Below are 22029 nucleotides of genomic sequence, written 5' to 3' on the forward strand. Positions count from 1 at the left end.
ATGGATGAGCACAGAACTTACACACTAGATAAAAGGAAAAAAGAAATGTATATCAAATGGAAAGAGGGGGCATAACTAAAGAAGAAAATAATGCTGTCTGCAGGGAATGAAGGGCAAGCGTTAGAAGAGCTAAAGCCAGTAATTAAGTGAAACTTGCAAGGGAGACCAAAAGCAATAAAACAAGATTTTGAATGTATTTCAAAAGCAAAAAGAAAAGTCAAAGATGCTATAAGATTTTTACAGGATGAAAAGGGTGACGTGGTCAAAAATGATGTTGAGAAGGCCAAACTTTGAAAATCCTATTTTAAATCTGTGTTCTCTAAGAAACCAAATGTAACATCAACTGATCTTCACTGTTTTATCGAAGGAATAAAAGAATCCACACTACCTATAAAGAGAGAGGTTGTGAGGGAACACTTAGCTACTTTAAATGAATTTAAATCTCTTTGTCCAGAAGAATTACATCCTAGGGTACTAAAATAGTTAGAAGATGAAATTAAAGAACCACTAGCCAGAATCTTTAAAACATCCTGGAGAATTGGAGAAGTCCCAGAAGATTAGAGAAGGGCAAATGTTGTCCCTATCTTCAAAAAAAAGGAAAGAAGATGGAGACAGGAAATTACAGGCCAGTGAGCCTTACTTTTATACCAGGAAAGATCTTTGAACAAATTATTAAACAGCATGTATGTAAGTACTTGGATAAGCATACAGTAACTAACCAGAGCCAGCATGGGTTTGTAGCAAACAAGTCATGCCAGACTATTCTAATTTCCATTTATGATGGAATCATTAACTGGGTGAATCAAGGAAATGTGGCAGAAATAGAATATCTAAACTTCTGGAAATCATTTGATAAAGTATCACATCCTATCCTTATTAAAAAAAAAATGATACAGTATGGGATTGACAAGGCTACGGTTAAGTGGATTCATAACTGGCTCAGTGATTGAACTCAAAGAGTGGTAATAAATGGTTGCACATCCAATTGGAAGAGTGTTTCAAGTGGTGTACCACAAGGCTCTTTCCTACCCCAAGTGTTCAACATTTTTATAAATGATCTAGATAAGAGAACAGAAGGTAAACTAATCAAATTTGCAGATAATAGAAAGCTAGGAGTGATAGCTAACATGAGAGAAGACAGAGAAAGCATTCAGAAGGATCTAGATAAGTAACAATAAACACACTGGCGCTAGTAAACTTGAAAATGTGTAAAAGATCCCAGAAGCGGCTCTGTGCCGATGCCTGTTAAAAAGAGCTGAATCAGAGATTGAAAAGGATTCACCGCACTAAAGGCCCCGTCACACTAAGTGATCTTGCTGATTTTGTGACACATCAGCGATCGGCCCCCCTGGCGGTTATCACTGATCGTGCTCGAGCGGCCTGAGCCGTTTTTCGATCTTTGGTGATAAAGACCCATGTAGGGTCGAAACACGTAGCTGTTATTCCAGTGCCTCATAGCACATCCATCCATTCTTGAGGAGTAAGCCGCTGTACTATTCTAATTTTTTCAATAAAGCAAGAAATTTTATCAGCTGGAACGCCCCTCATGTTTTTGTCTACTATCAACTATCGTTTGGTCCAGACGAGGTTCCGTGCTGTGGCTGTGGTTGGTGAGCTGGCTAGGGCTTCTTTTAGCCCATTTTTTGTTCTACTTGTTAAAAAAAATTAGCAGTTGTTTTTAATTTAAATATATTTTGATCTGCTTGTAGAGCCTTCATGTAATATACTACAGTGCTGGCTGCTCAATACTGTTCTGTCCACATTCTTTCAGACAAGCTCCACCTTACAGCTTTCTCTGTAGTTAGTCTCTGACCTTTCCTAAAGCTAATCTAAGCTCAATTCCATTATAATTATACTTATTTTTTTTATTTCTTATTTACCATGGATCTTAGATGAGCCTTAGGAGAGGTCAGAGAGTGATTACAGAGAGGGAGTGAGGCTTTAGAAAGAGCTTATTTGATGGAATAAGAATAGAATGGGATCAAGCAGTATGCACTGTAATGTATGCACCGTAAGCTCTACAAGCCATGTGATTTTCTTTTTTAAAGCTGCAATCCCGTGCTGTAATGTCTGTATCCTCTCTTTTTCTTCCTCCACTGCCCAGGAGCTGGGATATGATCAGACCATGGTCCTGTACGGTCAGACACAGCCATTACACAGTACACAGCAGGGGGACAGTTATAAGATTATCTCAGCACAGGAACATTATTTGTAAACACATCCAATTGTGGAACTTATTATAATTTCAAAATATATTGATTAAAATATAGTTTTGATCTTCATATAAAGTACATCATAATACTCATAAGGCCATAATCATGCACTGTGCTGTGTAATTATAGTACAACATTAGGGCAGTGTGAGTACCACCTCGGGACATTGTGTTCTTGAAGGCTACAGCTACCAACAGTTGAGGACCTAAGGCAGTGATGGCAAACCTTTTAGAGACGGAGTGCCCAAATTGCAATCCAAAATCCACTTATATTTCGCAAAGTGCCCGCAATACTGAGGTTTTACATTAGCGCGCTATAGAGTCAATATCAAAGAGCTTGTAAGTGCTCCTTAATGTCCCCGCTCATTAAGGTAATGAATATTCACCTCTCTCCACGCCTATGGGAGTGTAGAGAGGTGAATATCCATTACCATAATGAGCAGGCACCTTTGATAGTCTGGCAGCTGCTGGAAGTCGGCGATTGCTGCTCACACTGTGCGCGCTATAAGAGAAATTAATATTCATTGCCAATGCAGTGAATATTCATTTCTCTTTAGCAGCAGGCACAGGAGTTAGCTGTAGCAGCCAGCTCCTGCCTCCTGTGACCCACTGCTCCCCTCCACCGTCATCTGCGTGCCTCCTCTGGCACGCGTGCCATAGGTTCGCCGCCACTGACCTAGGGTTTTGTCTATAATTAATTGGTATCTCAATTATTAGTGAATCAGTTACATTACTTTCTACACCACGGAAATGTCTTGCTCTCTAAACTGACTTCAGGGTCAAAGCATTGTAGCCGGTGGCCATTGTATAGGGCCAATGTAGGAATGGTGGATTGTAAATGTCTGTTATTATGAAGACCTTACCAGATCCCCTTTAAATATTCAAATACTGAAATCAACAACCTTTTTCTTCTAGAAATCTTATTTTACTGAAGCTTCATGGTTGGTCATGGTAGTGCCAATGAAAAAATAACCATCTCTTCCTTTCAAAACTAATACTCATCCTAGAATACGAAAAAGAATAGCAAAATGTTTTAAGACTTACAGTTCCTCACCCGTTTGTAGGCATTTCTTCCAGGTAGAAGGCATAAAGTCAGACAGATACAGTCTTATATTTTCATTTCATAACCAAATAAATATCATCTACAATTCATATGAAATAAATAGGCACAATCATTAACAAAAATACACCTGTTATTTTATCAGATCTCGCCAATTTGTTGGCAGACCCATTGTACATTGGTTTTATTATTGGTCCAGCCCACAACCTGTCTGATTGGAGTATTTATAGGTGCTCGGTGATAAACAAAATATCATGATTCATAAATAATTTACTAATGCTAAAATGCAAAGGGTTGCCCAGGACTTACATGCTGATGACCTAGCCAAAGAATAGGTGTAGATTCATTCAAGAAAATCAGGTACAGTTTGATCAGAGTGTGATCAGAGTGTGATCAGAGTTTGATCAGAGTGGGGTCCAATTCTCTTGGATGAGGATAAGATGAAGAAAAACATTTCTCCATCTTCTCCATTCAGCGAGTGCGCAGAAATCAGACTAGACTCAGATGTCATCTGAGTGCGGTCTGATGTTTTCCACGGACTCAATGACTTGCATGGCGATCCCAATATTGGTTCACACTCGGGCATGCAGTTTTTTTTTTCCCCAGTTTGGCTCTTTCCAAGGAAAAAATAGGACATGTCCTATAGAATAAGATTGGTCCCAGTGGGATCCGATGTTTTGTCGGATTGCAGTTGGACCGGAAATACTGCCGTGTGCAGAAGCAATTAGGACAGATCATCACAAACAGATCGGTGGCGATTCCACCCCCGACATACCCGCTGTTTGCAGTTTCTTCTGCATCTAGATGTATATAGTGTCCAGCGCCGGACAGCAGGTCTCTGTATACCGTGTAGTGACTAATCTCAAGTTCTGCAGCTCAAATTTTGTTTGCTTCAATAGGAACTGAATTGCAGACCCAAAAATGGCCACTGTGCTGCCCCAGCTCCAGTTACATCTGGCTGCTACAAAACAGCTGACTGAGGTGTCGGGAGACGGACCTCCACTGATCTGATGTTGACCTACTCCAAAAATAGGTCATCAATTCACTATCAAAGTCCTGAAAAGCCTCATTTAAAATAAAAGGTCCCAGAAATGTAAAACAATTCTTATCAACATATGAAATGTATTAAGTATGGAAACAAACCTGAAACACTATACATCATGAGACCTGATTTTTGGAAGGCATCATAGAAAAGCTACTTTGCATAATATATGACTTAGTAAAAAGCTGAACAGTCTATTCATGGTTAAGATGGAAACTGCGGCTCCAAATTATTGTCAAAAATAGATGATACGTCTTGTCCTTCATAGTCCGCGAACATGAGCTAAATCACATTCTCAAACAGCTGCATAGAGCACATGATATTTTCATCCTAAAAAAGACAGAAAAAATAATAGAAAATATTCAAAAACCAAAAGGTTGACATATATTTTATAGCAAATCCTGTAACATATTACAACCTCGTGAAGTATGAAGAGTAATACCGTGGAGATCGGTGATCAGTATTGGAAATTCTTTCAAGGTTTGTATTTGAGAAAAGAAAGTAATTACATTTTAGGTGGATCTTGTTGGTTTTTATTTAGTAGTAAAGGTCTCTTCTGTGGACACAAGAAATGAAATGTTCACAGACGAGATTGCTTAGGCTGGTTGAGCTTTGACGCCCAACGTGATCGAAGCTGAGATATTTCCACACTGAGTTCATGTTTGATATTTTCTAAAGACGTGCTCACATATATTTATAGGGGAATACTTCCTTAGCTTTTATAAAGAGCTTAACAGAAATGTACAACTTCACTCATATGTTGTTTCCCATCCCTCGGTCAAGGTGGATATTAGATATATTAGCCATGCAGGTCACCTGTTTGATATGAAGGCCGTAACATTTCTGTAAGGGTAGAAGCAGGAAAAATGGAAAAGTGTAATGATCCCTTGGCCAGATTTTGATTTTTAGACCGCTAGGTCAGTCCATCTTCAAAATAACTATTCCTATGGGGTTCTTCAGTTGTTAGTACCAATGTAAACTAATCGAAGGAAGGGCAACCGACTAACTAGAGTTTATTGCTGTGCGTTGAAGCAAAATCTAACCTGTCTGTTCTGATGCCACAAATAAGTTAACTTAATAATAATCTCACAAATAGTTAAAACATTCAGTGCTTGCTGTAATAGAAAGAGGTCAGAACCCACACATGCTGTCCATTGACCACTTCTGAATATAGGCAAATAATCAAAACTGAACCATAAATCAATGGAAGAAGTTGGCCTGATCAGATGAATCACATTTCATTTTACACCATCTTACGTCACTTACGGTACTTAGAGGAGGCTCGGGTAACGCCCTGGGCATTATTCTGCTGGAAACCCTTGTGTCCTGGCATTCATGTGGATGTTACTTTGACACATACCACCTAACTAAATATCTTTTAAAGACCAATGGCACCCTTTCATGGCATTATATGATAATGGAAGTGGACTAACTGACACACTGCAAAAATGTTCAGGAATGGTTTGAGGAACTTGAGAAAGAGTTCAAGGTGTTGACTTTGCCTCCAAATTTTTCAATCCGATTGAGAATCTTATGGATGTTTAAATAAAACAAGTCCACTTCATGCAGACCCCACCTCACAGATTACAGGAGTTAAAGAACTCCTGCTAATGTCTTGGTGCCATCTGTGGTCTTGAGGACTCCATGCCTGGAGGTTATGCCTAGAGTTGTTTTGCAGCATAAGATTGGTCTACCCAATATTTTGTTATTATTATGTCTTATTGGAATATATGTGAGTTACCATAGCCCTAACCACAATGGTTGAAATGCGAATTTTAGAAAATAATCTCCACACAATCCTTTCCTTGCATTCAGTCAGATGAGAATCCACAGGAGAATGTAGGCTTTGACATAAGTCAGCTCAGACCGAAGTATAACTAAGAACATTCTGTTCTGCCATCTTGACAAATACATAATCCGACCAATGTTCAGACGGGCGTGAACATTAATCAATTTTTAAGATATTAGCCTTTTGCTTGAGATAATTATGCAACTACATATTCTTTATTAACAACAATGCCTATACTCCACATATCTACCAATACAGGAGTCTTCTTATTAACATCCAAGAAGTATTGTTTCTCCTTGCAGAGAATGACGTGCTAAGCATGCCAAGATGAGGAGACTTAAAGCTGCAATGCTCCTCTGGGAATTATGCAAGTTGTCTCTTCAGAGAGGAGGAGGACTAGAATTCTAGTGCCACCTATTGGAAGTAGCAATCCTAAAAGTCAATGTCGACCCTTTAACGAGCCTTGTTACATGAATTAGGATAAAAGCCAAAACCAGAATCTCAATTTGCAGACAAGGAGAAACAATACTTCTTGGATATTGGTCAGACGCCTCTCACACAGCCAAACCAGATCTCACACTTTGCACTGACGAGGGGCAGTACCCCGAAACACAGTGTCTGCAAATTGAGATTCTGGTTTTGGCTTTTATCCTAAGTCATGTAACAAGGCTCGTTAAAGGGTCGACATTGACTTTTAGGATTGCTACTTCCAATAGGTGGCACTAGAGTTCTAGTCCTCCTCCTCTCTGAAGAGACAATCTTCTTATTAAAGCAGTTTTTAGTTCAGCATAACTCATGTGAAAAAAAATATAAAAACAATGATTTACTGTAAAGTGGTCAGCGTACACTGACCTTTTCCCATAGACCTGTTGTATAAATGGACATAGAAATACATTAAACCATGATGTTCACTCCTGATTGTCCTTTTTTTAAAATCTTTTTCTTTTTAGTTATATGTTGTGCTTCTTCTGGTTTTATTTTCTTCCTTATGTTTTTGAATATAAAAAAAGGTTCCAATTTCCTTAACTCCTTCACGACCTCAGGATTTTACATTTTTGCGGTTTTGTTTTTTCACTCCCCTTCTTCCCAGAGCCATAACTTTCATTTTTGCGTCAATATGGCAATGTGAGGGCTTGTTTTTGCGGGACAAGTTGTAATTTCGATCCATTGATTGACCATTGATTTTACCATATAGTCTATGGGAAACCGGGAAGAAAATTGAGGTGAAATTACAAAAAAAAAGTGCAATTCCACAATTTTATTTTTTTTACCATGTTCACTAAATGCTAACACTGACCTGCCATTGTGATTCTCCAGGTCATTATGAATTCTTGTAAACCAAACATGTCTAGGTTCTTTTTTATTTAAGTGGTGAAAAAAAATCCAAAGTTTGTGTAAAAAAAAAAAAATGACAACCAGTAGTGTCTCTGTAGAAGGGAAATATTGTCACAGAGCACAACCATTTACACAGACAAAATGGCATTTTCCCTGTCTCATGTGCCCCACCATGTGCAGACACCTCAAAATGGCCGATTACAACCAGTAAAGGGGGTTTTACACCAAGTGATATCGCTAGCAATATCGCTAAAACGTCACTGATTTTGTGATGTTATAGCGATATTGCTAGCGATATCGCTATGTGTGATACTTACCTCTGACCGCTCCCCCGCTGTCCATGGCTGATCGCGCGAGATCGGGCGGCTCCATTTCTCGTCGTCTGCTTCCTGCTGGGCTTCCTGCTGTGACGACGAGCGACGCTGGACGCGGGCGGGAGGACGTCAGGATCGCTATGTGTGAAAGGTGAGTATCGTGCGCTGCGTCGCTGCTGCATCGCTGTGAGATCTTTCTGTGTGGCAGCTCACTAGCGATCATTTAGCGATGCACCAGCGATCCTGACCGGGTCGTATCGCTGGTCGGATCGCTGGTGCATCGCTAAATGTAAAAGGGCCTTAAGGCTAGTGAGGCCTTGATGTAAACTCTGTTTATCAGAGCTTCAACCTGGCCTATAGTCTGATTGGTTGTTGTGTTTTATTTCTTTTACCTCTCTTCTATTTACTAGATTTGCTCTTTTGCAATTTAAATGTATTGTTAGACCAGTGAGGATCGGACAGGAGGCAGAAAGGCCTTCTCTGAGGTGCAATGTGAATGCAATTATAACAGGATTGGTTAGTAGGCGCTGGTTGTTTTCTGTTTTATATCAGACCCCCTGTGAAGTAAATGAGGTGTATTTGCTGCTACTTTTGTTTATAGCTCCCGTTAACCATAGAATTCAAAATGATAAGAGTAAGGCCGGAGTCACACTAGCAAGAAAAATGGACGAGTGCAATGCGATAAAAAAAAATCGGATTGCACTCGTCCCAATGTTAATCTATGGAGCAGCTCCCATCATCCGATTTTTTCTCTATCGTTTTAATTGGGCAGAGAAAATCGCAGCATGCTGCGATTGTCACCGATTATCGGACACCACACGCCAATGCAAGTCTATGGGTGCGAGAAAAAAATTGGATTACACACGGACCACAAGTGTGACTTGCGAGAAAAACGCACCGGTGTCCCTTAACAAAAGCCAGCAATTCATTTTGCGATACAGTGAAATCACACTGACATGTTTAATAAAGAATAGAAAAAATAGATATAGACACATAGAATACATATATATATCTACTGTATATACACATGTAATTGAGACACATATATATATATTTATATTTCATAGAGTTCTACAGAATTGCCGCGAAATCAATTGCCGGCTTCTGTAAAATCATTACAAAACCCGACATGAAATGACACATGGTTTACATACAGTAAACCATTTCATTTAATTTAGTTTTTTATGTCTTTGACTAATAATTAGATTAGGGTATGTGTGCAAAATTTGGGACATGTAGGTGTTAAATTAAGGGGTTAATTTGCTAAAAAAAAAATGAGTGGGCTCCTTCGGTAATTTAGCAACCAGAGAGGGAAAGACAGTGAGTGAGGGCAGATATTAATAGCATTGAGAGGGACCATTGTTTTTGGCCCCCCCAGCTAAAAAAATCTGCCCCCAGACACCCCAGAAAAGGCACATCTATAAGATGCGCCAATTCTGGCACTTAGCCTCTCTCATCCCACTCCCGTGTAGCTGTGGGATATGGGGTAATAAGGGGTTAATGTCTCCTTGCTATTGAAAGGTGACAATAAGACACCTATCCATTATTAACCCTAGAATAGTAAAGGGATAAAAAAACACACACACATTAATTACAAAATCTTATATTGAAATAAACACCAAAGTTTTTGACCAGATTTATTAATCTGCTATTCCAATAAAATACCATGATCTGTAAAAAAAAAATATAAAATAAAAAAGCAACAATATACATACCTCTCTGCTGTTCAGTCAGGTCCCCACTGCAATCCATGACAAGGGGTTAATTAGTTTACAGCGTGGACCAGTGCTAATGCGACCAGCCACGCTGTAAACCACTGTTAAATGACTGAATTCATCTCTGTGCAGCCTCATTGGCTGCCCGGAGATGAGCTAATAAGCGTGGGAAAGATTATGAACTTTTTCCCACGCTCATCAGTTTACCTCAGGTCAGCAAGGGACTCCACGCAGCACAAGTGAAATTGTGGTGATATTACTGTATTTGTGCTGTAGTATCTGTATATCTAATATATAAAGCTCAATGTGGATGTGTATGTATGTATGTATGTATGTCCGGGATTGGCATCCGCACCATCGCAGCTACAGCCACAAAATTTGGCACAGTCACACGTCTGGACCCCGAGAGTGTCATAAGCTAGGTTGTGAGGCGAAATTTTAACCCCACGTGTTCCAATTCACCAAACAATATTACCCCTATCTACATAATGGGGCAAAAGTGTATGTATGTATTGGCATCTGCACCGTCGTAGCTACAGCCACAAAATTTTGCACAGTCACACGTCTGGACCCTGAGAGCATCATAGGCTATGTTGTGAGGTGAAATTTTAACCCCGCACGTTCCAATTCACCAAACAATTTTGCCCCTATCTACATAATGGGGAAAAAGTGAAAGGAAAAGTGTTGGAGGCAAATTGACAGCTGCCAGATGTGAACAAGGGGGACTTAAAGAATGAGAGCGATGGCGCCAAAGAGTATATACCGTACAGTTGCTAAGGTGGTCCCCTGACATGGGATACTCACCACAGACGGGGATATGAACATCCACACAAAATGCGCCACACACTACCACGTGCTTCAGCACATATACCACCCTCAGCACACATTTCACCACACATACACCAACCTCGCCACATAAAAGTCGAAACACAAAAGTCGCCACTCAAAACTCACCACGCTGTCCCAGAGCTGTTTAAAAGATGAAAAATGAGCTGTGATTGGTTGCTATCAGCAACAGTTTTCTTTGTAGACAGTTGTGGTAACTGAGGCCTATTATTCTTATCATTTCTATGGTATTATCGTCCTTCTGTAAGGCTGTGTGCCCACGTTGCTTTTTTAAGCGTTTCCGCAGCGTTTCTGCCGGCTCAGACGCTGCAGAAACACTTAAAAGAAGCTTCAAATTAATTTGCATGCATTTTTGGCTTTTTGTGCCAATGCATGCGTTTTTAAACGCTCAGGAATCGCTTAGTGGCTAAAAACACAGCATGCTCATTAATTTCCGCATTGCTGAGCGTTTTTAGCCTTCCCCAATGATCTCAGAAAACGTGCGTCAAAAACGCGCGTCATTTGTGCAAAAAATGCGCAAGAAACACGCGGACAAAAGACGGGCATTTTCTGGGAAGGGGATCAGTTTCCTGAGCGTTTAAAAACGCTAATGTGGGCACATAGCCTAAAGCTGGAAATAACACAATTTATTACCGTGCCAACACAGACCACCCTCTGACACAGACTGCAGGGGGAGCCCAGTATCACACAGGATAGGATTAGATACACGGCTCAGCACACAGTATCACACAGGATAGGATTAGATACATGGCTCAGCAGTCAGTATCACACAGGATAGGATTAGAAACACAACTCAGCAGTCAGTATCACACAGGATATGATTAGATACACAGCTCAGCAAGCAGTATCACACAGGAGAGGATTAGACACATGGCTCAGCAGGCAGTATCACACAGGATAGGATTAGATACGCAGCTCAGCAGTCAGTATCACACAGGATAGGATTAGATACACGGCTCAGCAGGCAGTATCACACAGGAGAGGATTAGACACATGGCTCAGCAGGCAGTATCACACAGGATAGGATTAGATGCACAGCTCAGCAGGCAGTATCACACAGGATAGGATTAGATACGCAGCTCAGCAGTCAGTAACACACAGGATAGGATTAGATACGCAGCTCAGCACACAGTATCACACAGAATAGTATTAGATACATGGCTCAGCAGACAGTATCACACAGAACAGGATTAGATACATGGCTCAGCAGTCAGTATCACACAGGATAGGATTAGATGCACGGTTTTTATGTGCAATATAATCATTATAATTTGTTATAACTAACCCCAGTTGGTTACTATGCCCAGGCAACGCCGGGCTTTTCAGCTAGTGTATATATATATATATATATATATATATATATATATATATATATATATATATATATATATATATATATATACACACATATACACACACACAGGGTGGTCCAAAAGTAGATGGACAGAAAATAATAACATTTATTTTGATTTATTATATATAAAATTATATTTACCAACACAAGCATAACACTGACAATTAAGTTTTATTCTGAAAAATAATACAAAAGCCCTTAAATTTTATCAACGCAGGGGCTCACACTGTTTTCCATCCCAATTTGCACAGCTCTCAAGTCTGCCTCTTACGCTTCGACAAACCTTTTTGCACACGTCTCTTTGGGTATTAATTTCTTGAAATGCATCTCTTATGTCATTTTTCAAATCACTGACACTTTTTGGTTTTCGACTATAAACTTTCTCCTTGAGTATTCCCCAAAAGAAAAAATCCATTGGGGTCAAGTCTGGTGAACGGGCCGGCCAATCAAGTGGGCCTCTTCAGCCAATCCATTTATTAGGAAATGTTTCATCAAGATACTCGCGGACTACTCTTGAATAATGTGGAGGGGCCCCATCTTGTTGGAAATAAAGGTCATTTGAATTAGGCTGTTGCTGTAACTGGGGAACAACTTGATTCATTAGAATTTTGAGATACTTATCTCCTGTGACTGTTCCATAAAAAAAAGGTCCAAAAACACCACAAATTGAAATACCACCCCAAACATTGACACCAGGCTCATTTAGTTGTTGATCTAATGTTAAATGCATGTTCTCATTAAACCAGTAAATACAATTATGTCTGTTAATAAGGCCAGATAATTAGAAAGAAGCTCCATCACTCCACATAATGTTATCTAAAATTACTGGATTTTCTTCAATTTCGTTAAGCATAATCTCACTAAATTGCAGCCGCCTGTCTGGATCATCCCCCCATAAACCATGAATTAGACGTGGACGATAAGCTTTCCACCCAATAGATTTCAGGATTAGCATGATGGAAGCTCGTGAAATTCCCAATTCTAAAGAGACTCTTCTGATGGACTTTTTTGGACTTCGAACAAATGTTTCAGCAACAAGTTGTTTATTATTTTCTGTACAGGCTGTTTTGGGTCATCCAGTTTTTGGAGAATTAAGGATTGGGCCAGTGGCATCGAATTTGTCACGAATGCGGTAAATGGTTTGTCTCTTTGGGGCTTGAGCACCAAATGTTTCAACCCAATTTGCTCTAACTGCTTCAGCATTTTGAGATTTCCAATACTCTTTTAAAATACAGTTTCTTTTATCTGTATTTAAATTATTTACCATTTTGGGGGAGATTTATCTGTGAAAACTGGATCTGTGAAACTGACTCAGTTGCCCTTAGCAACCAATCAGATTCCACCTTTCATTTTCCAAAGAGTCTGTGAAGAATGAAAAGTGGAATCTGATTGGTTGCTAAGGGCAACTGAGTTAGTTTCACTTTACACCATGTTTGATAAATCTCCCCCTTCATAACCCTATTACACATACTGTCCACCTACTTTTGGACCACCCTGTATATATATTTATAGTCGCCTGCTTGGGTATAAATATATATGTATGCAATAGACTGTAGACTTGTGTGTGTAATAAATATCCTTTATTGAAACAATGTTTTGTCTCAGCTAGTATATAATATAAGGAAAATATAACGTTAAGGCATTACTAAGTGGATAATATATCGGACCTCAATAGAGGTGCAGGGAGAGATCCACCTTTAATAACTATAATTTTTAGTATTTTCAGAGGGAAACTCCTCCTTTTACAGCCTCCATTTTTTGGGATCTGGGAATGGGTGAGGGCTTATTTTTTGTGTGCCAAGACGATGTTTTTATTGATACCATTCTGGGGTAGATACGATGTTTTGGTTGCCTGTTGTTGCAATTTATTGCAATGTTATGGCGACTCAAAAAAAGTTACGCTTTTTTTTGTATTTTTGATTTTTTTTTATTGTTTTATTTTAAACTAGCTGAAAAGCCCGGCGTTGCCTGGGCATAGTAACCAACTGTGGTTAGTTATAACACATTATAATGATTATATTGCACATAAAAACCGTGCATCTAATCCTATCCTGTGTGATACTGACTGCTGAGCCGTGTATCTAATCCTATTCTGTGTGATACTGTCTGCTGAGCCATGTATCTAATACTATTCTGTGATACTGTGTGCTGAGCTGCATATCTAATCCTATCTTGTGTGTTACTGACTGCTGAGCTGCGTATGTAATCCTATCCTGTGTGATACTGCCTGCTGAGCTGCGTATCTAATCCTATCCTGTGTGATACTGACTGCTGAGCTGCGTATCTAATCCTATCCTGTGTGATACTGACTGCTGAGCTGCGTATCTAATCCTATCCTGTGTGATACTGACTGCTGAGCTGCGTATCTTATCCTATCCTGTGTGATACTGCCTGCCGAGCCGTGTATCTAATCCTATCCTGTGTGATACTGACTGCTGAGCTGCGTATGTAATCCTATCCTGTGTGATACTGCCTGCTGAGCCATGTGCCTAATCCTCTCCTGTGTGATACTGCCTGCTGAGCCGTGTATCTAATCCTATCCTGTGTGATACTGACTGCTGAGCTGTGTATCTAATCCTATCCTGTGTGATACTGCCTGCCGAGCCGTGTATCTAATCCTATCCTGTGTGATACTGACTGCTGAGCTGCGTATCTAATCCTATCCTGTGTGATACTGTCTGCTGAGCCATGTATCTAATACTATTCTGTGATACTGTGTGCTGAGCTGCATATCTAATCCTATCTTGTGTGTTACTGACTGCTGAGCTGCGTATGTAATCCTATCCTGTGTGATACTGCCTGCTGAGCTGTGTATCTAATCCTATCCTGTGTGATACTGACTGCTGAGCTGCGTATCTAATCCTATCCTGTGTGATACTGACTGCTGAGCTGCGTATCTTATCCTATCCTGTGTGATACTGCCTGCCGAGCCGTGTATCTAATCCTATCCTGTGTGATACTGACTGCTGAGCTGCGTATCTAATCCTATCCTGTGTGATACTGCCTGCTGAGCCATGTGTCTAATCCTCTCCTGTGTGATACTGCCTGCTGAGCCGTGTATCTAATCCTATCCTGTGTGATACTGACTGCTGAGCTGTGTATCTAATCCTATCCTGTGTGATACTGCCTGCCGAGCCGTGTATCTAATCCTATCCTGTGTGATACTGACTGCTGAGCTGCGTATGTAATCCTATCCTGTGTGATACTGCCTGCTGAGCTGTGTATGTAATCCTATCCTGTGTGATACTGCCTGCTGAGCTGTGTATCTAATCCTATCCTGTGTGATACTGACTGCTGAGCTGCGTATCTAATCCTATCCTGTGTGATACTGACTGCTGAGCTGCATATCTTATCCTATCCTGTGTGATACTGCCTGCCGAGCCGTGTATCTAATCCTATCCTGTGTGATACTCACTGCTGAGCTGCGTATCTAATCCTATCCTGTGTGATACTGCCTGCTGAGCCATGTGTCTAATCCTCTCCTGTGTGATACTGCCTGCTGCGCCGTGTATCTAATCCTATCTTGTGTGTTACTGACTGCTGAGCTGCGTATGTAATCCTATCCTGTGTGATACTGCCTGCTGAGCTGTGTATCTAATCCTATCCTGTGTGATACTGACTGCTGAGCTGCGTATCTAATCCTATCCTGTGTGATACTGACTGCTGAGCTGCGTATCTTATCCTATCCTGTGTGATACTGCCTGCCGAGCCGTGTATCTAATCCTATCCTGTGTGATACTGACTGCTGAGCTGCGTATCTAATCCTATCCTGTGTGATACTGCCTGCTGAGCCATGTGTCTAATCCTCTCCTGTGTGATACTGCCTGCTGAGCCGTGTATCTAATCCTATCCTGTGTGATACTGACTGCTGAGCTGTGTATCTAATCCTATCCTGTGTGATACTGCCTGCCGAGCCGTGTATCTAATCCTATCCTGTGTGATACTGACTGCTGAGCTGCGTATCTAATCCTATCCTGTGTGATACTGTCTGCTGAGCCATGTATCTAATACTATTCTGTGATACTGTGTGCTGAGCTGCATATCTAATCCTATCTTGTGTGTTACTGACTGCTGAGCTGCGTATGTAATCCTATCCTGTGTGATACTGCCTGCTGAGCTGTGTATCTAATCCTATCCTGTGTGATACTGACTGCTGAGCTGCGTATCTAATCCTATCCTGTGTGATACTGACTGCTGAGCTGCGTATCTTATCCTATCCTGTGTGATACTGCCTGCCGAGCCGTGTATCTAATCCTATCCTGTGTGATACTGACTGCTGAGCTGCGTATCTAATCCTATCCTGTGTGATACTGCCTGCTGAGCCATGTGTCTAATCCTCTCCTGTGTGATACTGACTGCTGAGCTGCGTATCTAATCCTATCCTGTGTGATACTGACTGCTGAGCTGCATATCTTATCCTATCCTGTGTGATACTGCCTGCCGAGCCGTGTATCTAATCCTATCCTGTGTGATACTGACTGCTGAGCTGCGTATCTAATCCTATCCTGTGTGATACTGCCTGCTGAGCCATGTGTCTAATCCTCTCCTGTGTGATACTGCCTGCTGAGCCGTGTATCTAATCCTATCCTGTGTGATACTGACTGCTGAGCTGTGTATCTAATCCTATCCTGTGTGATACTGCCTGCCGAGACGTGTATCTAATCCTATCCTGTGTGATACTGACTGCTGAGCTGCGTATCTAATCCTATCCTGTGTGATACTGCCTGCTGAGCCATGTGTCTAATCCTCTCCTGTGTGATACTGCCTGCTGAGCCGTGTATCTAATCCTATCCTGTGTGATACTGACTGCTGAGCTGTGTATCTAATCCTATCCTGTGTGATACTGACTGCTGAGCCGTGTATCTAATCCTATCCTGTGTGATACTGGGTTCCCCCTGCAGTCTGTGTCAGAGGGTGGTCTGTGTTGGCACGGTAATAAATTGTGTTATTTCCAGCTTTAGGCTATGTGCCCACGTTAGCGTTTTTAAACGCTCAGGAAACTGATCCCCTTCCCAGAAAACGCGCGTCTTTTTTTCCGCGCGTTTCTTGCACGTTTTTTGCACAAAAGACGCGCGTTTTTGACTCGCGTTTTCTGGAAACATTGGGGAAGGCTAAAAACGCTCAGCAATGTGGAAATTAATGAGCATGCTGTGTTTTTGGCCGCTAAGCGATTCCAGAGCGTTTAAAAACGCATGCATTGGCACAAAAAGACAAAAACGCATGCAAATTAATTTGAAGCATCTTTTAAGTGTTTCTGCAGCATCTGAGCCGGCACAAACGCTACGGAAACGCTTAAAAAAACGCAACGTGGGCACACAGCCTTACAGAAAGGACGATAACACCATAGAAATGATAAGAATAATAGGCCTCAGTTACCACAACTGTCTACAAAGAAAACTGTTGCTGACAGCAACCAATCACAGCTCATTTTTCATCTTTTAAACAGCTCTGGGACAGCGTGACGAGTTTTGAGTGGTGACTTTTGTGTTTGGACTTTTATGTGGTGAGGTTGGTGTATGTGTGGTGAAATGTGTGCTGAGGGTGGTATATGTGTTGAAGCACGTGGTAGTGTGTGGCGCATTTTGTGAGTGTTCATATCCCCGTGTGTGGTGAGTATCCCATGTGAGGGCCCCACCTTAACAACTGTACGGTATATACTCTTTGGCACCATCGCTCTCATTCTTTAAGTCCCCCTTGTTCACATCTGGCAGCTGTCAATTTGCCTCCAATACTTTTCCTTTCACTTTTGCCCCATTATGTAGATAGGGGCAAAATTGTTTGGTGAATTGGAACGCGCGGGGTTAAAATTTCGCCTCACAACATAGCCTATGATGCTCTCAGGGTCCAGACGTGTGACTGTGCAAAATTTTGTGGCTGTAGCTACGACGGTGCAGATGCCAATACATACATAATAATAATAATCTTTATTTATATAGCGCCAACATATTCCGCAGCGCTTTACAGTTAAACAGTTTCAAAACACAAGTCATAAGTAACAACATTAACAATACAATAATTAAAGCAAAATAAGACGAAATAAGACGACCCTGCTCGTGAGAGCTTACAATCTACAATGAGGTGAGGGAGATAAAAAGTACAGGTGTGTATTTACAATGGTGTATTTACAATGATGGTCCAGCCATCTTGAGGGAGTGAAGGATGGATGGAGATAGTGAATGGGCTACACACGCACACTTGCACATAGAATGACTTTGATTAGTGAATGTGATAGGCCGCTCTGAAGAAATGTGTTTTGAGGGAGCGCCTAAAACTATGCAAATTGTGGTTAGTCCTAATTTCTTGGGGTAGGGCATTCCAGAGGATAGGAGCAGCACGGGAGAAGTCTTGGAGTTGGGAGTGGGAGGTACGGATTAGTGCAGAGGTTAGTCGAAAGTTGTTTGCAGAGCGCAGTGATCGGCTAGGCCGATAGACAGAAATGAGGGAGGAGATGTAGGGGGGTGCCGCACCGTGGAGAGCTTTGTGGGTGAGAACAAGTACTTTGAATTGGATCCTATAATGAATGGGCAGTGTTGTGAGTTCATTTTCCCCTTCATTACTGAGGCCCGAGGAACTCCCTCTTCTGGTAAAGAAAGGTAGTGAGCCTGATTGTCAAACACCTGAGGCTGATGATTGTGACTGGCTGAGTGGAGTTACGGACTGGATATAATGCTGCCGACGCCCTTCTGCCCTGCGGGTGATTTCTCTGTGGGATCCTTGGAGACCAGTCTGAATTCCTGCTCCTTCAAAGCTAAGTTTGCTGCTCGGCCTTTTGCTTTTGTGCTTTGAGTTTGTTTTTGCTTTGTTTTTCTGGATTTATGCCATTCCCTGCTGGGGTGTGCTGAATTCATTTAGCTCTGTCTCCTGAAAATACCTGAGTGCTGATTCAGTTTTTGAAGCCTAGCTGCTTCAGGGCCTTTTTCTTATCAGCTGGTTGGCTTATGTCTTTGATAGGGTTTTGGCAGATTGCAGACAGCAGCCTTCCTGTCCTTTACTATCTAGGTAGTTTTCGGGCCCCGTCTTTGCTCAGTCTATCTTTCTGTCTGTGTTAGTATTTTCATCTTGCTTCACCGTCATTATATGTTGGGGGCTGTCTATTGCTTTGGGGTCTGCTCTGGGGCAGTTTAGATTTCCTCTTTCTATCTTTAGGCCTATGTATTTCTCCGGCTGTGATCGAGGGGTCTAGGGCATCGTAGGAACCCCCCACGGCTACTGCTAGTTGTGTTGATAGGTTCAGGGGTCTGCAATCTGATAGTTGCCAACTTCTCTGGTTTTCTGGACTTAGCTTGTATTTCTGCTTTTGCCTCCTACGGTGACTCATTCATAACAGGGCAGCCAGTGTAATGACTGACGAAGAGCGGACATGTCCGAGTACCGATTAGCCAGATGGACGACCCTGGCTGCTGCATTAAGTATGGACTGGAGAGGGGATTGTCGAGTGACGGGGAGGCCAATTAATAGAGCGTTGCAGTAATCCAGGCGGGAGTGGATCAATGCTACAGTGAGGGGTTCTGTTGTTTCCATGGTGAGAAAAGGGCGGATTCTAGAGATGTTCTTTAGGTGTAAGTGGCAAGAGCGGGCAAGAGATTGTAAATGCGATGTGAAGGAGAGATTGGTGTCAAACATAACACCCAGACAGCGCGCCTGCTGCCGGGGTGTTATTGTGGTACCACCCATGGAGAGGGAAATGTCAGATTTAGGGAGGTTAGTAGACGGCGGGAGCAGAAGAAGTTCAGTTTTGGAGAGGTTGAGTTTCAGATAGAGAGTGGACATGATATTGGAGACTGCGGACAGACAGTCACTGGCGTTCTGTAGTACAGAAGGGGTAAGGTCGGGGGAAGACGTATATAGTTGAGTGTCATCAGCATAAAGATGTTACTGAATGCCAAATCTGATGATGGTCTGTCCAATTGGGGCTGTGTAGAGAGAGAAGAGAAGGGGGCCAAGGACTGAGCCCTGAGGTACCCCGACAGCAAGAGGAAGAGGAGATGAAGTAGAGCCAGAGAACAAAACACTGAAGGAGCGGTCAGAGAGATAGGAAGAGAACCAGGAGAGAGCAGTGTCCTTAATGCCTAGTGACTGGAGCCTAGAGAGTAGGAGATGGTGGTCAACAGTATCGAAAGCTGCAGATAGGTCAAGAAGAATGAGCAGAGAGTGGTAACCGTTACGTTTTGCTGTCAGAAGGTCATTGGTCACTTTGATGAGTGCAGTTTCCGTCGAATGTAGAGGGCGGAAGCCAGACTGTGAAGGGTCTAGAAGGGAGTGATTGGAGAGGTAACGGGTAAGGCGGGAGTACACTTTTGCCCCATTATGTAGATAGGGGTAATATTGTTTGGTGAATTGGAACGCGTGGGGTTAAAATTTCACCTCACAACATAGCTTATGACGCTCTCGGGGTCCAAACGTGTGACTGTGCCAAATTTTGTGGCTGTAGGTCAATAGGGAGGGTGATTCGAACATCTCCATTTTTTAAAAAGCATTTTTTTCTACTTGCTTCAATAGTCTCCTTAGGAGACTTGAAGCTGCGATCATCCGATCCCTTGTGCTACACATAGGAGGGCTTCAGTCGTGTAACGTGTTGCAAAAATCATCATCTGCTATGAACGCCTGCAATGACAAGCGGGATCTTCTGCACAACCCCGATCATGTGACAGGGGCGCCGATGGGCAGGGTTTGTAAAGCGCTTTCTGTAAGAGTGAGTTAAATGCCGCTGTCTGAGACTGACAGCAGTATTTAACATGTGAACAGCCGTGGGAGAATCGCGATTACACACACGGCCGTTAGTGATTCATGACAGCTGATCCTGTGTCGGAAAAGATGCGGGCTCAGCTCCAGAGCCAGCATAAAATGCTGCGACACGACCTATGACGTACCTAAACGTCATAGGTTTTGCAGGGGTTAAACATAGAATCATAGAATCGTAGAGTTGGAAGGGACCTCCTGGGCCATCTGCTCCAACCCCCTGCTCAAAGCAGGATTCGCTAAATCATCCCAGACAGATATCTGTCCAGTCTCTGTTTGAAGACTTCTATTGAAGGAGAACTCACCACCTCTCGTGGCAGCCTGTTCCACTCATTGATCACTCTAACTGTAAAAAAGTTTTTTCTAATATCTAATCTGTGTCTCCTCCCATTCAGTTTCATCCCATTGCTTCTAGTCTTTCCTTGTGTAAATGAGAATAAACATGAGCCTTCTGCAATGTGACAGCCCTTGAGATATTTGCAGACAGTTATTAAGACTCCTCTCAGTCTTCTCTTCTGCAAGCTAAACATTCCCAAATCCTGCAACCTTTTCTCATAAGACAGGGTTTGCAGACCGGTCACCATTCTGGTCGCTCTTTTCTGAACTTGCTCCAGTTTGTTGATGTCTTTTTTATGTGGCACCCAAAACTGGACACAGTATTCCAGATGAGGTCTGACCAAAGAGGAGTAGAGGGCAATAATGACTTCACGTGATCTAGACTGTATGCTTCTGTTAATACATCCTAGAATTGCATTATGCCTTTTTTGCTGCTGCATCACATTGTTGACTCATATTCAGTCTGTGGGTGATCTATCAGTATACCCAAGTCTTTTTCACAAGTGCTGTTGCTTAGCCCTATTCCTCCCATTCTGTATATGCTTTTTACTTTTTTTTGCCCAGATGTAGTACTTTGCATTTTTCCCTGTTAAAAACCATTCTGTTAGTTGCTGCCCACTGCTCCAGTTTATTTATATCTTTTTGAATCTTCTCTCTCTCTTCTCTAGTATTAGCTATCCCTCCTAGCTTTGTGTCATCAGCAAATTTAATCAGTTTAACCTCAATTCCTTCATCTAAATCGTTGATAAAGATGTTGAACAATACAGGGCCCAGAACAGAGCCCTGTGGTACCCGACTTGAGAGATTCTTCCAACTGGATGCGCAGCCATTTACGACCACTCTTTGGGTCCGATCACTACGCCAGTTATGAATCCACCTAATAGTTGCCTTGCCTATTCCACACTTAGTCATTTTTTCAATAAGGATTGTGTGAGATACTTTGTCAAATGCTTTGCTGAAGTCAAGATATACTGTATCTACAGCATTTCCCTGATCCACCCAATCAGTGATTCTGTCATAGAAGGAAATTAAGTTAGTCTGACATGACTTATTAGCTACAAGCCCATGCTGACTCTGTTTAATCACTTCATTCTTATCCAGGTACTTACATACGTGTTGTTTAATAATTTGTTCAAAGATCTTTCCTGGTATAGAAGTCAGACTCACTGGCCTATAGTTGCCTGGGTCCACCTTCTTCCCCTTTTTGAAGATAGGAACAACATTTGCTCTTTTCCAGTCTTCTGGGACCTCTCCTGTTCTCCACGAATTTTCAAAGATTATGGAGAG

The 22029-nt window shown here is 41.8% G+C and overlaps 1 protein-coding gene across 2 annotated transcripts in view; it reads right to left on the reverse strand.

Moving 5' to 3' along the window:
- Window positions 1-3115: 3115 nt before the first annotated feature.
- The window catches only part of KCNIP4 (potassium voltage-gated channel interacting protein 4), a 976654-nt gene continuing 957740 nt past the window's right edge, over window positions 3116-22029 (reverse strand). For both annotated transcript variants that reach the window (XM_073574668.1, XM_073574667.1), the window contains exon 8: window positions 3116-4644. In XM_073574668.1, coding sequence (XP_073430769.1) covers window positions 4597-4644 — 48 coding nt within the window. In that variant the 3' untranslated portion in view covers window positions 3116-4596. The remainder of the gene's footprint in view (window positions 4645-22029) is intronic.

This window comes from Dendrobates tinctorius, unplaced genomic scaffold (genome assembly GCF_039654945.1).
Source record: "Dendrobates tinctorius isolate UK_male_01 unplaced genomic scaffold, ASM3965494v1 ptg000039l, whole genome shotgun sequence".
Classification (NCBI taxonomy): Eukaryota; Metazoa; Chordata; class Amphibia; order Anura; family Dendrobatidae; genus Dendrobates; species Dendrobates tinctorius.